The sequence below is a fragment of the Sceloporus occidentalis genome, unplaced genomic scaffold, assembly GCF_023333645.1.
Source record: "Sceloporus occidentalis isolate IW3139 unplaced genomic scaffold, rSceOcc1.0.p SCAF_3, whole genome shotgun sequence".
NCBI lineage: Eukaryota > Metazoa > Chordata > Lepidosauria > Squamata > Phrynosomatidae > Sceloporus > Sceloporus occidentalis.
The window spans coordinates 15,839,833-15,857,650 of record NW_028316983.1 but is presented as its reverse complement, the minus strand read 5'-3'; the positions used below and the strand labels follow the sequence as shown (position 1 = coordinate 15,857,650).

The window sequence follows — 17,818 nt, the reverse complement described above, 5'->3', positions numbered from 1 at the left end:
ATGGATGCTCAAGTCCCATGTCCCTTCTATAAAACAGTAAAATCAAGTTTCTTTCTTTCTTTCTTTCTTTCTTTCTTTCTTTCTTTCTTTTTGAGGATTTATATTTTTGGGGAATATTTCCAAGCAGTGGATGGTTGGATCCTTGGATAGGGAAGGCTGCTGTACTCCCCTTGAGATCCAGTGAGTCTCCATCCTTCATGAGCCTACAAGCTCCTTTCTTAGGTGGAGGAAGCTGAAATTATGTGAGGCATGTAGCCATCTCTGCCAGAGAGCTCTGGTGCCCTAACAAACTACAAATCCCAGAATTCCATAGCATTTTCTTTTTTAAAAAATGACGTGATGTATATTATATGGTATGTGTTAGGTGTTATGACTTTTTGTGTGTGTTGTGGATGTTGTGAGTAATATATTTTCTTTGTTAGGATTAATAAAACGTATGAAATAAAAAAAAACCAAAAAAACAATCCCCCCAAAGCAAAACTACAGTCCCCAGAATTCCCTATCACTGAGTCAGGGCAGTTCAAGGGGTGTCAAAACGGATTATTGCTGCGGTGCGGACGCAGCCTGGCAGAAGGAAGGCCAGAGAGATGGTGCCTCCTTTGATGTCCCCAGCGGCAGGGAAGGCGTCGCGCCTGGGACTGTCGTTTGCTGCAGCATCAGCAGCATCGCCCTCAGCAGCATCTGGAGGATGTGCTCCGGTTTTGCAGTTGCCCCTTTGCAATTCCCCGTTAAGCCGCTGCCAAAGGGAAAGGAAGCCAGCAAAGAAAAGGAGGTGTCTATGGGGTAGGAAAGGTGGGTCCCGGCTATAATGGGGCCGGGGATCCGGGATTCTGCCTTTTTGCTGCGCAGCCTGGAGAAGGACCCTCTGCTCCATGAAAGCCACCCGGGAAAAGGAACGGTAACGTAAGGATCGCTTTTTTGGGCCATCCATCTCTCTCTCTCTCTCTCTCTCTCTCTTTTTCCATCTATCTATCTCCTCTCTTCCATGCAGATCAGGCTTTGCTGCTGTGGGAAGTTCAGCCCAAGAGCTAGGCGATCGTCCATCTTCTTGTTTATTTAAAAATGTGCTATTTGGTGGAAGGGACCCAATGTATTATTTGGAGGGATGCAGTTATTTTTAGTGGAATTGGAGCAGCGTTGCCGGCAGAGCAAATATTGTCTTGCATGGCGGGCTTGTGCGGCAGATCTAGAGAGATCTGTGTGAGAGATTGTGTTGGCATCCACTGTGCAAAATGGAAGGTGGCGTTGGAACAGAGGCCTCCAAAATCCTTGGGTAGGGATGGGTGAGTAGGAAGGGGAGTGGGAGAGCTCTAGTGTCTCAGGCCAATTCACCTCCGCAGCTTCCCACGGCTGTTTCATCCCAAGTTATGGCTTATTTAATTTTAAACCATAGAATCAGAGTTGGATTTTAGGATTCTATGTTGGATTCTGTGAGTTGGAAGAGACCGCAGGGGCCATCCAGTCCAACCCCAATCTGCCATGCAGGAACTCACAATCCAAAGCACCCCTGACAGATGGCCATCCAGCCTCTGTTTAAAAACCTCCAAAGAAGGAGACTCCACTGTGCTCTGATGGAGTGTCTTCCACTATCGAACAGTGCTTACCATCAAGAATTTCCTCCTAATGTTGAGGTGGAATCTCTTTTCCTGGAGCTTGCATCCATTGTTCTGTGTTCTAGTCTCTGGAGTAGCAGAAAACAAGCTTGCTCCTTCATCAATATGACATCCCTTCAAATATTTAAACAGGGCTATCATATCACCTCTTAACCGTCTCTTCTCCAGGTTAAACATCCCCAGCTCCCTGAGTCTCTCCTCAAAGGGCATGGCTTCCAGACCCTTCAGCATTTTGGTGGCCCTCCTCTGGAGTCTGCACACACTCCATCCTTGTGAACTTTTCTTGCAGCAAAGCCTTCTGTTCAAATCAGGGTCAAGAGAAGGTTATATGTTTTATTGTGGCAGTGTTGTGTGCCTTCAAGTCATTTCTGACTTATGGCGACCCTAAGGCAAACCTATCACACTGACCTACATTTTGCTGCCATTCTGCATTTTAAATTCAGAGAGTCAAATGAACATTGTCAGCTGAAGACATTAGGCATTACAGACTGTATAGTGCTCTCACCCCTTCCTTAGGTAGAAGCCAACTAGATCAGCTGGTCAATCATGGATCCAAAACGCACTGCAGTAATAATCCAGTTTGAGACCACTTTAGCTACCCTGGCTCAATGCTAGGGAATTCTATTATTTTGCGAGACATTTAGCATTCTCTGTCAGAGAGCTCTGGTGCCACAATAAACTACAATTCCCAGGATTCCCAGCCATCTGTCGGGGATGCTTTGATTGAGAGCTCCTGCATGGCAGGGGGTTGGACTGGATGGTCCTTGTGGTCTCTTCCAACTCTATGATTCTGTGGTTTGCCAGTTCTGTCTTCTGAAATATAGTCTACAGCACCTGGTATTTGTTGCTGGTTTCCCATCTGACCCTGCTTAGCTTTCAAGATCAGACAGAATCAGATGCCTTTTGGGTATGTAGGTACTACCTCTGTTTTCCCCTGGGGGAGAATACACTGCTCCAAAACACCACAAAATACAGTGGTTCCCCCCCCCCCACCAAATAACCCCCAAGTTCCCTGACACATACACACAAAGTTGAAAATTAGTGAAAATGAAACTGGAAGTGACTTGGAAATCACTTCCAGTCATGCCAGGAGCACCAGTGTGAGCAGTAGTGTGGGGTATGCAGCTGTAGGGAGTAGTTCCTGCCCCATTCCCATTTACTCACTGCAGTCTAGTTTAATATTCCGTTTCTAGCACAGAGTAGACAGGTGTTTTTAGCATGCCCAGAAGGGCATGGGCATGAAGACAGCAACCTTCCTATGTAGTTTTGGCACCAGCACCTGGCCTTTACAGCTATACTGCCCAGAAACACGTAGGTCCCACACAACTGCTGTTAAATAGTAACTGTTGGTATGATTCCTTTATGATGATAATGATGATGATTTTTGATCCCTTCCTAAAGATCTATGTGCTAGTGAGCATCAGTACAACCTATGGCAGGGAAACTCTGAATGTTAATTGTGTGCTGTGCAATGTTTGTATTGCTATTCTGTCATTAACATGCACATTGATCATGAACAGCCCATGATACAGGGTGATTCAAAACACACTCCCTTGGAGAGTGGTGGAGTCTCCTTCTTTGGAGGTCTTTAAGTAGAGGCTGGATGGCCATCTGTCTGGGATGCTTGGACTGAGAGTTCCTGCATGGCAGAATGGGGTTGGACTGGATGGCCCTTGTGGTCTCTTCCAACTCTGTGATTCTATGATTCTATTTCTTTTCTCACTAACATATCTTAAAATTCCACATCTCTACCACCTGGCTGCCCTTGTATTTGAAGTCACAGTGCTGATAAGTGTGAGCACCATCAGTGATGTCTTTCTGCTAGAAAGTTCCTCACATGCATACCATTTTATGAAACCATATCATATGAGTCACAAGAAACATAAAGATGGGGGGGGGATCCATAGAGTCTGAGTAGTTGTTGTCAGGGACTAATCCTGGTAGAAGCATATGAGGCGTGAGTCAGAGAAGCTGGTACAGGCTCCCAGGGAAGCCATATGGTTGTCAGAAATGTGGATGGTTGTCCTCAGTTGCATTGATTTATTGAGTAAAACATTTGCTGGCTCCCAGAACAGTTGGTGAGACGGGATGGCCCTTGTGGTCTCTTTCAATTCTATGATTCTAATACAGATCCTTACCAGAATATCAACAGAGGACTCTCTGATGAATAAAAAGGGAATCAGACCAGTCAGAATTTGAATTCACAATATTCGCACTTTGCTGGCTACTGGTTTGTTTATACAGACTGCATAAAACAGAGGTGGGAAAAGTGTACATGCAGTCCTTGGGATCTCTAAGTACATCACTTGGGACTTCCCAGAAATGCCCCAAAGCCCCCAGAGAACCACCTCCCCCCAAAAATTCCCCATCTGTTTTTTCAACAACTGGCCAAAATCTTCCAAAACCGCCTTAAAACGTAGCAGTTTTCTTCCTCTAAACCCCCAAAGCACTCCAAACGTCCCCCAAATAACAAAAAGAATCAGCTGAATGGCACCCAGAAATGATGGTGCATCAATTTTGGAGATACTGACCTATACCAGGAGGGTCCCAGAAAGAAAATTTATTCATTTATTAGATTTATATCTAGCTTTTCTCCCAAAATGGGAATAATATGGGACAAGACTTCTGTGTGGTTGTCCACCCCTGGTTTATAGCCTATAAATCTGTTATTATGACTTCTAGGTTATGCATTCCTTTAAAACTCATTTGAAACTGCTTAATGGAATGGATTCTCACATACAAAACTGACCAGGCCTTGAAATCTTCCATCCTATTACCCCCAGAGGTATATTTGGTGGGGATGTCAGAGGGCCTTCTTGGGGGTCCCCCCAGACTCCAGAAATCCCACTTGAGGCTAATATGATCTGTTCCTTTTCTCCTTCCAATAGCAAGCTTTTGGCAATTGACTGACAGTTGAGGAATAGGCTTTTTACTGATGGGTGCTGCACTTTAAAAATAAACTATCTTTGACAATTTTTTTAAAAATATAATTTGTTTAGCTGTGTTTTTAAGATTAAAACTTGTTAAAGTTTTTATATCTGTTTTTTAATCCTATTGTAAGCTGCCTTGCTGTCCCTGTTCTTGGAGAAAGAGAGGACATATATCAAATAGATATCATGAAATCTTTGCTTAGAGACAGTACCTGTATTTTAATTTCTCTGAGCTACTTGAGTCAGGATACAACTACTTGGCTGATTGCTCCATTCTTTTAGCCCAGACAAAGGCAGAAGATAAGTAGAGGGTGCTAGAAAAACTACAGGGCATGATCTTATTTTGGTAGGTTTATGAGTGTTTGATCTGAATCTTATTGGGAATCCATGGCGGGATACATACCGCCATTTAGTACGTCTTCTATACGTACTAGGGTTAGGAAGGGGCGGTGCTTCCGCACCCCCCTAACCCTAGTACGTATAGAATACGTACAAGATGGCGGCGCCCCTTCCACATGGGCGCCGCCATCTTTACGTACTGGACGCATAGCGTCCAGATGTGTCGCGGCGCCTGTGACGTCGCGAGTCCGCGCCAGGCGCCTCGCGACGTCATAAAGGCGCCGCAAGAAGAAGCTCCATTTTGGAGCTTCTTTTTTGCTCCGCGCGGGAGCCGCGCGGTTTGACTGCTGCGGCTCCCTCGCGGAGCAAATGGCGCCGGCGGGAGACCGCCGCAAAGCGGCGGTCTGTATCCCGCCCAAGGTCCTCAGAGGAGATGAAAGGCATACCTCCTTTGAACAAATCTTACCTAGGTAACCTTGTGACAGGTTTGTCTTAGGACTGGCATACTTCAGAAAAACCTGAAGATATACAAATAACAGCAAGGATGTTTCTTCCAGCCAAACTAGAAAGCCTGGGTTCTCAGGATTCCAAAATCTGACTGCAGTAGGCATCTTTCCTTTAATCTTTTTCTAAGACCAAGCATTTGGGGCAATGGGAGGTTAGAAGATACAAGTTTAGAAATTCTTTGCATTTCTTTCATGGGTAATGTATGAATTCCCACACACCTTATGCACACATAGCAAAGAGGGCTGCAGTAATGGTTACAGGTAATGAAAGTGGCTTAGGTCCAAACTATCTCAGGGACCGCCTCCTCCCATATAATCCTCCCCGCACACTCCGGTCCTCTGGGAGGAATTTGCTGCAGCCTCAAAGAGCTAGGCTTTCGGCTACCTCCCAGAGGGCTTTTTCTGTTGTCGCCCCCAGATTGTGGAACGACCTGCCGGATGAGATCAGTCAATTGACATCTTTAGACAGCTTTAAAAAGGCTGTCAAGACGGATCTCTTCCGGCAGGCCTTTCCAGAACAGATAACCCTGGCCTCAGGAACCCTGTTCTTATGAGAGTCCCCAAGGTCCTCCTTGGAAATGTTACTGTAGTTTTCTGTTTTATTTGTTTTGTTCTGTTTTGTTTTTGTCTTGTAATAATGTGTATGTGTTAATGTTGTTTAATTAGTTGGTTTTAATTATAATTGATTTAATAATTTTTAAGGGGGGGAGGAAATTTTGATCTACTATGTACTGTATTTTATCGTTGTTAGCCGCCCCTATTGACCTCAAGGGGTGGGATATAAATAAACTTTATTATTATTATTATTATTATTATTATTATTATATTAATCGTCTTAATCTCATAACTCTTGTGGAGCAGTGTTATTTATTTCCTAAAGTGGATTCTTCAGGTAATCCACATTTGCAAAATTTATTGTTGTATTGTTAAACTTGAAAGAGCAGGTAAAGACATATAAGAGCACATTATAGGAGTCAACAGCATTACAGAGTTTTCTAACATGTCAAGAAACATTTCCAATCAGTAAATTCAGCTACTGAGGCAGACAATTGTTTCTGTGACTAATTTTATGAAAATTCTCTCTCTCTCTCTCTCAACAATTACTAGTTCCAGTGGAGAAAAGAGCCATCCAAATGCCAAGGAACTAAAGAACGACCCAAATGCCAAGGAACTAAAAAAATCACTGCCCCAAGTAAGACCATCTCCCAACAGGCCATGCAAAAATGTTTGTTCTCCAACTGAAAAGGTGAAGGTTTTTCCATTTTTATTGGAAACAAGTTATTTGCAAGTATAGGCTGTTTCCCCCTTCACTGTAATTCTCATTGCATATTAATTAATATCTCCTAGAGTTCCTGTTTGGCTCCAGACAATAGACAGACACCTTTTCACTACAAAGAAAAAAACCAGCTTTGTGAAGGTCACCAACAAAACAGGTAAGGTTTACTTGGACATCTAGACAGACATAGGCTGGAGATTTCTTACTAACAAATGAGGTAATATACCTGAATTAGGAAAAATATAGCTCAGGCCAGTGTCTGTGAACAATTTATTTGTTTCCTTTATATCCTACCTTATATCCCAACATGGAAGTGGTTTATTTCAAATACAGTTGGCCCTGCACCTTTGTGGTTTTGACTTGTGCGGATGTGATTATTTGCAGTTTTGATTAATATGTTCTCTCTAGGAATTTCTTGGTCCTCCAGTGTAACTCTCCCAGAAACTGACCACAGAGTTGTGCTGGAGAACCTAGAGGTTCCTAGAGAAAACACTTCTCTGGGCATTTGTAGGTCCTCCAGCATGATTCTATGATCAGCTTCTGGCAGATGTTGGCCACAGAGTTGCACTGGAGGAACTAGAGATGCCTAGAGAGGTGACAGAGTTCAAAAGAATACTATTTTTTTATTTGTGTTTTTTCCACATTCACAAGGATCCTTCACCCCTAACCCCAGCAAATCTGAAGGGACCACTGTATTGTCCAGCTGCAAACAAATCCTTCTGAGACCGTGTACTTAGATACATAGTTACTATCCAGCTCCAGTCACTCATGTCTCTAGTTTGTTGTGATCAAAGCTCTGGTGCCACAACAAACTACAGTTCCCAGAATTCCATAACATTAATCCATGGCAGTTAAAGTTGTGTCAAATCAAATTATTTCTGTGGTGTGGAGGCAGCCTTAGGGAGGAGGGACATGCCTGTTCTCTGCTGCTTCAGAAGGTAGGACCAGACATAAAGGTTTGAAGTTACAGGGAGGAAGATTTTGATTGAACATTAGAAGGAACCTCTTGACAGTAAGAACAGTTTGGCAATGGAAGTAGAGAGATGATGAGGTCTTCTTCTCTGGACATCTTCAAAAGAGGCTGGAGATCTTGCTTTGAGTAGAGGATTGGACTCAATGGTCCATGGGGCCTCTTCCAAGTCTATGGCCTGTTACAGACTGCCAAAATAAAGCTGCTTCGAGTCTCTTTGGAGGTATGCTATTTAAATGATGCCTGAGTCCTAAGAGTCCAGAGGTCGCACCAAAGCCACACTCCATTCCTAAGCACTGGAGTGCAGCTTTGGTGCAGCTTCCGGATTCTTAGGATGCATGCATCATTTAAATAGCATACCTCCAAAGAAACCCGAAGCAGCTTTATTTTGGCAGTCTGTAACAGATATGATTCTATTACTCTGTGACAGAGGTCTAAAACACACTGCAGAAACAATCCAGTTAGAGACTACTTTAACTGCTCTGGCCCAGTGCTATGGAATTTTGGGAGTTGTAGTTGTGTGTCAGAGAGCTCTGGTGCCACAATAAACTATCATTCCCTGGATTCCTTAGCACTGAGCCAAGGCAGTTAAATGGTCTCAGACTAGATTATTTCTTCAATGTGTTTTGGACCTATGACTCTTTACTTTTATTAAAGACTATGTATAGTTTTTAATTTGTATAGTTTTTACATATGTTGTTAGCTGCCTTGAGTCCCTTTGTTGGAAGAAAGGCTGGATATAAATAAATAAAATAAGAAGTAAGTGTGTGTGTGTTTGATGACACCTGTGAGAGTGGAAAACAGCATTACTTCACCACTGCTGTAGAAAGGCAATAGCAGCAGGTTTCATTTGTATTTCAAAACCGTCATGACATTTTTATTTTCTCTATTTACATTAGAGAATGCATTTTATTTCATTACATAGTGAAAAGTAGCCAGATGGCTGTCTTAATTTGTCTTTATTGTATATGCTAGTTAGACATGGTTCTTAAAATGAAGAAGCTTTTTAGAACACATCTTCAGAAAGAGAGCAAGGGAATCGGAAACAGACTAGAACTCAGCTGAAAAGCATTGAATGGCACTGATTTAAGCATGGCATTTCTCCAAAAAGACTAAAGGATGTACATCTGTTTAGCTTCTTACTTGTTTTCTCCTTTAATAGAAACACTACCCCTTAATTTTAGATCCAGATTGAAATTCAATCACCACATTGTTTATAGAGTTACTTAATGCTTAGAAATATTATTGATATACTGCGATCTGGTTAAATTCAGCTGGGTGCAAAGTTGTTTAGCTTAGTATTCAGGAGACAAGAAACACTCCTCAACAGTGTTTAATCTTTTCCCCCTTTGACATCTGAACAGGCTCTGTAGTTGCCATTCTTCTTATTCTCCATTAGTACCTTTATTTAAAATAATCCAACAGCACTTTTTTAGAAATTGGAAAGCTTTCCAACTTCTAAAAAGTGCTAGTGGAGCATGGCTTGGACTTGGGATGATGGCGGCTGGTGGTTCAGCGGCAATTTAGTGTGCAATAATCCCCGCCTCCATCCTGCTTCCCAGCTGCAGCCTGGGAGGCTGGAGCCGATTTAAAATGCCAAGTGATAATCTCCTATGTTTTGTTGTGAGCTGCCTCGGTAGCAGTTCTGAGAAAGACAGGCAGAATAATAAGTGAATGACTAAATAAACTGGGTGTGTGCTAATACTAACACTTTTGCATGCTTATGCAAGGTATAGACTGCCCTTCATATAACATAGTTCTAAACCAGACGGTTCCCAAACTGTGGTCTTCCAGATGTTTTGGACTTTGGCTCCCAGAATTCCTGATTATTGGCAAAGCTGGCTAGAGCCTCTGGCAGTTCACGTCCAAAACACCAGGAGGACCAAAGTTTGGGAATCATTGTCCTAAACTCTCTTTAAAGGCTCAAACCAGCAATCTGAAATTTATTCCTTCAGGTGATCTTCACCTAAGCCCTGCAAAACCCTAAGCAAGTCCTGCTGAACTCAGTGAGACCTATGTGTGAGTAAACATGTTTCATAACACACTATTCACTGCAACACTACACTTCAGGAGTTGGCACCTGAAAGGCAAAGCTTCCTTTCCAGAGATGTGAGGTACTACACTTAGGAAGAAAAATTGAAATGCACAGATATAGGATGGGTGACACCTGGCTTGACAACAGTACATGCAAAGGGATCTAGGAGTCTTAGTGTAGACCACAGGCTGAACATGAGGTCAACAGCATAATAATAATAATAATAATAATAATAATAATAATAATACGTTTTATTTGTATTTTCCCGCTTCTCCTAATGGATCGAAGCGGGATTATATCAGGGTATATAATACAACAATACAGATACAAATGCAGCTAACAAGATCAATGTGATTCTAGGCTGCATTGATAGATGTATAGTGCCTAGACTGAGGGATGTAATAGTGCCACCCTATTCTGCTTTGATTAGACCTGACTTGGAATACTGTGTTCAGTTCTGGACATCACAGTTCAAGAATGATATTGACAAGCTGGAATGTGTCCAGAGGAGGGTGACCAAAATTGTGAAAGGTATGGAAGCCATGCCCTCTGAGGGGCAGCTTAGGGAGTTGGATATTTTTAGCCTGGAGAAGAGAAAGAACATGATAGCCATGTTTAAATATTTGAGAGAATGTCCTACTGAAGGAGTAAACTTGTTTACTGCTGCTCCAGAAACTAGGACACAAAGCAGTGGATTAAAACTACATGAAGAGAGATTTTCCCCTAAACATTAGGAAGACCTTCCTGATGGTAAGAATTGTTCAAACAATGGAATATATTATTTCCAATTGTAGTGGAATCTCATTTTTTGGAGATTTTTAAACAGGTGGATGGCCATCTGTTGGAAGTGATTTGATTGTTAATGTCTGTGCAGCAGGAGTTGGACTGGATGGCCTTTGTGGTCTCTTCCAACTCTATGATTCTATGAACTACAGATGCCCAGTTCCCATAATTATGTGTGCTTCATTGTGATCTTATACATGTCTACTTGGAAGAACCATTTGAGTTCAATGAGACTTACCAATGGAACATTTAGTTTCTGCAACAACTGAGCAAAGCTATAGGAACAGGATCTCTCCATAGAGATCTTGAGCATACTGGAAATCTGACCATACTTAAAGAAAAGTACAAAAGGCTACAAACCTAAACCCACTGACCTGGTAGCAAGTACCTAAGTATATTGGTTGTGCTGTACATGTTAGATGTTTGGCAAAAGAGCCTCTGCCAGATATGGAAATATTTCAGAATACTGTCTGCTCACAAGGTATATCCTTATCAATGTGGACCACTAATATCCAGCTTCAATAAAAACATTTATGAGGTTATGCTACCAAATGGTGTTCTCAGTTGTATTAGATGGTAGATAAGCAGGCTAAAATATAACTGAAGGCATCTCTCATTTCCTTTATACTGCCTCCTGTATAAAGATCCCAAATATAATTTCCTGCCTGGTTTTCATGCTACTGTGTGGGAGTTTGCAGATTTTTCAAGTAATATATCACAAGTTTGCAGTGGAAGCTGAAAAAAATATGATACTGTAATGGTTATGTACAAGTCATTTTGTATAAAGCTACTTGATATAAGGTGTCATCAAAATACTGTGTACAGTCAGCCCTCCACATACACAGATTCTTTATCCATAGATTCAATCATCCACAAGTTAAAAGTATTGTAAAAAGGTATAAATTCCAAAAAGCAAACCTTGATTTTTCTATTTTATATAAGAGACACTATTTCACTGTGCCATTGTATTCAATAGGACTTGAGCATCCATGGATTTGGGTTTCCACAGGGGTTCTGAAACTATACCCCAGCAGATACCAAGGGCCTACTGTACTTGTTTTAGTTGATTTAGTTTATTCGTTATGTTTATGCATTCACTGGTGAGTATGTTTCCTTGCCCTACCGTAGCCCTATTTTGTAAGTAAACATTTGTGATGGTTTGTGGCTGAAACAAATAAACTGATGTGACTTAAAAAAAAAAGCTGACAGTAAATATAATTTTTTTTAATCCAGAACAAGAGATGCTTGCACTTCTTCAAACAGAGCACCCAGGTTAAAAAAGGAGCCTGTGGTTAGAAAACGTTATGAGGTTGGAGAGAGTAAAAACCTTTCTGCATTTAAGGATAAATCCTGGAGTGATTTCAGCAAAGCTGAAGATATGCTGATTCAGAATTTTTACTGCAAAGAAAAAGGGCATTTAGGGCAGAACTCTGGAGGGCCTTTGGAGGAACCAGGCCCTTGCAGTCCTGTATGCCCGGGTCCTTCTGCTGATCCCATGTTTCTTGACTTTGAATCCGTACGAATTATAAAAGAGGATTCTGATGGGGACAGTGCCAGTGACCTTTCTGACTCAGAGAGAATTCCCATTCCCCCCTCACCATGCACACCGCCTGAGCTCAACCTCCGAGCTGAAGAAATCGACCCACTTTATTTTGAACACCTCTTTGATGCCAAATTTAAACAGCCCGATTATTATTACCCAGATTTCCTCCCACCCCCTTACAACACTTGGGATTTGAAAGGGCTTGCAGTGTTTGTCAACACAGAATGCAGATCAGAACCAGAGGTTCAAGCTGTGGGATTTCTTGAGAAGTACATTGATCGGCTTTTGGAGTTGGAGTGGCTGCAGATACAAACGATACAAGCTGAGCAAGGAAAATCAGCCAAACCTAGGCCTCAGACTGCTGGTGTCCTTCGGACCTTAAAAAGTCCTGGGAAAAGCAAATCATTGCATAGCCCTTTGCCAAACAAACAGCTAACTCCCCATGAAGGCTTTCCTAGACTCCTCACCAGCCATTCAGGTCCCAGAAGAGACTTGCATGCTGAAAGAACCAGCCAGTTTGTTCCCTATGAGAGTCATTCAAAAGGAGCTGAGGCCAAGTGTAGCTCATTGGCTCACCAGCGGCGATCTAGTGAAGTGAAGAGTGAGGCAAAAAAGTGGACCACCACCAAGCAACAGCTTCATAGTAGGCATCCTTCTGATTCAAGCTCTATGATTCAAGGAGCTGGCAACATTAGACCACTCAAGCCATCCCCCTCCTTCCATAGTCCAACTGTTCCTCTCAAGGGGCTAGCTGCCCATGCATCTGCAAACCCCAAGAAAAATGGAAATGCAAACAATTGCCTTCCTTCCAAAAATGCTTCAGTGGACAAGAAGCTGAAAGCAAATGGTGTGAAGCAGACACCATGTAAATTTAAATGATGTTGTGATGGGTCTTGTTATAGTAGGCCCTCAAAACCCTTCCTGTGTAGCAGAAAAGGATAGAATACAGTGAGGTTAGACCTTCATAGATAGTTATATACATCTCACAGTCCCTCCCATCCCAGTCAACACAATGTTAAGTGACCCACCCTCCTGTACTGACTGCCATTGAAAAGTACAGGAAAAGAATGTTTTGCCTTCCCAGAATTCCCTTGATAAGCCCATCAAAGTGTACCTGGAGGTCATTTGATCTAGTTCACTCTATTTTTGTTGTTCTGTGGCTTGCATTTGGCTGTGACTGTGAATAGACCTTTCTTGGCAAAGTTTATTTGGAAAAGGTTTACTATTGCCCACCACTTAGTCTGAGAGAGTGTGACCTTCCACAAGGTCACCCAGTGGGTTTCCATGACTCAGGGAATTCAAATTCTGGTCTCCCAAATTCCATTCTGACATTCAAACCACTATGCTATACTGGCTCTCACAGGCTATTCTTATTTATTCATTTTTAAAACTATAAATAACTCATTCTGGCATGAATAGCCAGGAAAATAAGTTATTTTTCTGTTTGTGTAAGATTTTGCAGCCAGTTTTCCAATAGGGAAATGTCCCAGTGAGATGAGACTTTATCTTCTAAGGTTACTTATAAATGTCTCCCAGTGTGTTAAAATCAAGATGTACTAGTGATGAAAGACTATTAGTCTTCAAACAAGAATTATTTCCCCATAGTTATGCCTTGATTTCAGCACATGCTAGTACATTCGTAAGACTGGATATGGACCTTATCACACAGGAGATAAGGTGCCCAAATCCCATGGATAAATGAGGTTCAGATCCTGGAAATATCCCGCAAAAGTGGAATTATTTTCAGACACATCAAGCTAATTGAGCATTAATGCGACATTAACCCATGCAGAAAGTGGGCAAAATTGCACCGCTTTTTACTTTTGGGATTTCCCTGAAAGTAAAAAGCAACACAATTTTATGACTTTCTGCATGGATTAATGTTGCGTTAATGCTCAATTAGCCCAACATTGTCTGTAAACAATCTCGCTTTTGCAGGATATTCCCTGATTTAAACTCCATTTATCCATGGGATTTGGGCACTTCCTTCCCATGTGAACAGAAAGATTATAGGGGTTTCTTGCCTTATGGTGCTGTTCTTCTGTTGAAGCACAGGGTTCTGATATGCATTGATGTATTGCCATTGATAGGAGATTGTTCAGCCTTAAATAAGAGACTCCAAAGCAGTCTGTAGTTCCTCTGCGTCTGGAGATACTTGGTTATTTATTTTGCCTTTTAATTTGGAGAAACTCCAGCTCTTGGCTTGGAGGATGATGAGCACTGAGCAGATCTATTTGATAGAGCTGTAGTGGCAGGTGCAAGACATAAAGAGGTTATGGTGCTCTTTATGCCAGCCAGCTAATAGGAAGGGAAATGATGGGAGGGCAGCAGTCCAGGGGAGTGGAATCTAGGGAAACATGCTGGGATGTGATAGAACTGAAGGAGCTCTGGCTGAATAGACCAAGCATAAGAATTATCTGGTTAGAAGTAGATCATAAGCTATACAATAAGTCTCAAACACACTGAAGATTAATCCACATATCCCAGAGATTTGGGGAATAACTTCCTAGGGCTAAGGATCCAAAGAAAGTTGGAAAGCAAGGCAGTCTCTGCTAATGAATAAAGCACATGGGGACACATATACTCTAGTTACATTGTGAACTTACTTGGCACTGGTTTACTGTTAGCTGCTGCAAGAAGGGGTATGGCTTTCTCAGTGAAAAATAGCTGACAAGATTGCTCATGCTCCTAAAGACCTCACTGTCCATGCTTTATTATCTTTGATATTTTACCCACAGAACATGTTTTCTCTTGAGCAAAATGTCTTCTGTTGATCTTCAGTCAAAAGGTTGGTTGTTTTCATGTAACTTGCTTTTGAAGGATTTGTTGCTGTGTGGCATTGGGATGAGCAGGTGCAAAATAAGTTCAACCCGTTTGCTCACTTTGGCAGCTCATTTACAGTTCTTATCTTGTCCTTTTGTTTTTCCTTCCAAAGCCTAGTAGGCTTAACACTGAGCTAGCAAGCTTTACCTATGCAAAATCAAAGACCTTACTATTCTGTTCTATAATTTTTCCCAGGACCTATGAGGTCTTACAGGGTTTTTTGTTTGTTTGTTTGCTTGCTTTGTGTTGGGTGTTGAACACTTTAGGATTATAAGGGCATTTCTAGAAAACACTGCCCTCAGCAGAGGTAAGTGTTAACCTTGAAAAGGTTGCTGATTTTGCACAGCAGTAGAAGAAGGATCACCATGAAACTCAGTCATGTACACAAACACTGTGACTGGAGAAACCCAATACTTCTAATGTGCCCACAGGAGTTTCTAAGTCAGGGATGTGACCTGTGGGGTGCATGTGGCCCCTGGACCCCACTTTTGCAGCCCCTGAAGTCCCCCATCTCCCACAATGTTCTTTGTAAATAAAACACCTTTCTGAATTATTTAAAGTCAATTTTTGCCCTCAGATCATATCAAAACACCCCAACATGCATTAAAATATGCAAAGATACATGCACCCCCCCCCCCCAAAGCATCCCTTGCTACCCCCTTGAATGCTTCCATTTTTCTTGGCAGTTTCTTTCAAAGTGGTAACACGATGTCATTTCATGTCACCATTTTGAGAGGGACTGCAGAGGAAAACAGGTGCTTGGGCTTGCTGGGGCACACAGGTGTTGAACACTGGCCCCGACTCCCATGCAGTTGACCACCTCTGCTATACATCATGTTAATAGTGATTCGTGGGCAAGAGTGTGGCTTGGCCTCTGCTTATGATCTGGTGCTGTGGTCATATCCTCAAGACTCATCAAGACTTTATGGTAAACACCCAACTGCTGCTGAACATGGCAACTACACAACTGGTGCTGCCTCCCATAGAATGTAATAGAAGTTACCTAAAACTGACAACATGATGCTCTGTATTTCCTTACCATTCCCAGTGTGGGATGAGGCAATGTAGAATATTGCAACATGAAAGCATGAGTAAATTTTATTAGATTCTACAGAAGCAGTGAATGGGGCATGTAGTTGCCATTTTTGGTAGTGGCTCTGCACTTACCACAGTACCTGGTGTACTTAATCCATTCATTCGGTCATCTTTCTTACCTGCTTTGCTTGGCAGAATTGAAAACATTTAAAAATGACTTAAAATAAAACATCTGTCAACAGATCATGAGGTTTTGATAGATCTTTATGGGAAAAGAACACAGTTCTGAAGAAATGGTAAATAAAGTTTGTGTGAGCAGTGATTCAAAGAAATGAGTAGTTTCATTCATGTACTTTAAAAATTGACACTGTAGAATATTCAGATTATGCCCCTTCAAGGCTTTGATGTATACATATTGTCTGGTCTTCAAGGGATATTGAATTGGCCTCACTGGGGGGCCAGGTCTGTAGAGAGATTATTTTATATGTGCAAAGCTTTAGCGTGAATAGGAAAGGCCACACACAGAAGCTCCATATTTGCTGTCAGAATATACATTGAACTCTTCTCCATATAGACAGCAGAATATAGTTATGTGAAGTCTGTTGAAATATTTTCAAACTTCTTCCATAGAGTATTTTCATTAGCATACATTTGATAATACAGGTATGTATATATATATATTTTATAAGTGTGTCTGTATGTATGACTTTCAAGTTTTGGGCAGCTATGATTTTGATGAAACTTTAATAAGTAAATTGAGCTGTGTACATAAAAGTGGTTGAATTTGTACAGTGATGTTGATCTTCTCTCTCTTTTTCCACATTGCCTGACCACAACTCCATAAAGTCTGAAAGCATGGAAACTGACAGCATTAAGATGTCAATTAAAATATTAATAACAGAATCATTTAGTGTACCTGCCTCGGCAAATGTCATCTTCTCAGGAATGGCTGAAAACTGTTTTTGTGTCTTTAACAATTTTGTGAAAGTCTTGCCCCACAGACTTAACTATATGGAGAAGCCCATATGTGTTATTGTTCTGAATACAAACTCTGTTACTGAGAATATCTAAACATCCTGTATACTCAAGCATGCCCTGGTCAGATATAATAAACTTCATCTTTCTCTGTCAAGAAATAATAATCTGAAATTACTTGTGCATGAGAGTTGGAATTACCCTATTCTGAACTTTTAAGAAAAACAATGCAACACTGGTCCTTGCTAAAAAACCTGGGAGCAGCATTGCTGCCTACTCTCTGCTAGGAGACTGATGTAGTAGGGCTAGTTTCAGGTATTTTACTGCTTGAAACAAAGGACAAAAAAGGTTAACCCAGTGATCCCCAAACTTTAGTCTTCCAGATGTTTTGGACTTCAGTTCCCAGAATTCCTCACTACTGACCAAGCTAGCAGGGGCCAGTGGCATCACTGGGGGTGTGTGGAGTGTGTGGACTGCATCAGGTGACACCCTAAAGAGATTGTGTGACCCCACTGTTCCTCAAACACCTACATTTTGGCAGAAACAGGCTGTGGCATTCATTTGCTTCCTTTTCAAATGCTTTAAGAGATGGTATGTAGGAGGGAAGCTCAGTGGGAGGAGAAAGGAGTGGCCTAAGAACTTTTTAAAAATTAAAATTTCAAATTTCAAAATTTTATTTTTTGACATTTTTATTCTTTTAAAATTTTAAACATTTTAAACAAATCTTCAATGTGTATCTGTAAATACATTTAGGTTGTGCATATGATATTGTAATTTGAAGATATAATTTTAATTTTGCAAGTTGTTTATGTCAGAACTATTAGCTTTACATTCAGTGGTACTATAGGAATCATGATTTATGAGTAACAGTAGTACAAAAAATCATTACTAAAGATTCTATGTGGTGTGAAATGGGAGGAGGTCAATGGAGGGGGGGGGGGGTGACACCAAGCCTAGTGATGCCACTGGCAGGGGCATCTGGGTGCTGAA

General features: G+C 41.6%; 1 protein-coding gene across 5 annotated transcripts; it reads left to right on the top strand.

The window, feature by feature from the left end:
- Window positions 1-599: 599 nt before the first annotated feature.
- FAM217B (family with sequence similarity 217 member B) lies at window positions 600-16,977 on the top strand. 5 transcript variants are annotated; one of them, XM_089513690.1, is made up of 6 exons: window positions 600-903; window positions 6,496-6,634; window positions 6,736-6,821; window positions 11,686-12,638; window positions 14,734-14,783; window positions 16,700-16,977. In XM_089513690.1, the coding sequence occupies exons 1-5, from the start codon at window positions 809-811 to the stop codon at window positions 14,748-14,750; spliced, it is 1,290 nt and encodes a 429-aa protein (XP_089369816.1). In that variant the 5' UTR covers window positions 600-808; the 3' UTR covers window positions 14,751-14,783; window positions 16,700-16,977. The 5 variants fall into 5 exon arrangements, with proteins under 5 accessions (XP_089369816.1, XP_089369817.1, XP_089369815.1 ...); XM_089513691.1 differs by lacking the exon at window positions 14,734-14,783; XM_089513689.1 differs by having other exon boundaries at window positions 14,734-16,977.
- The last annotated feature ends 841 nt before the right edge of the window (window positions 16,978-17,818 follow it).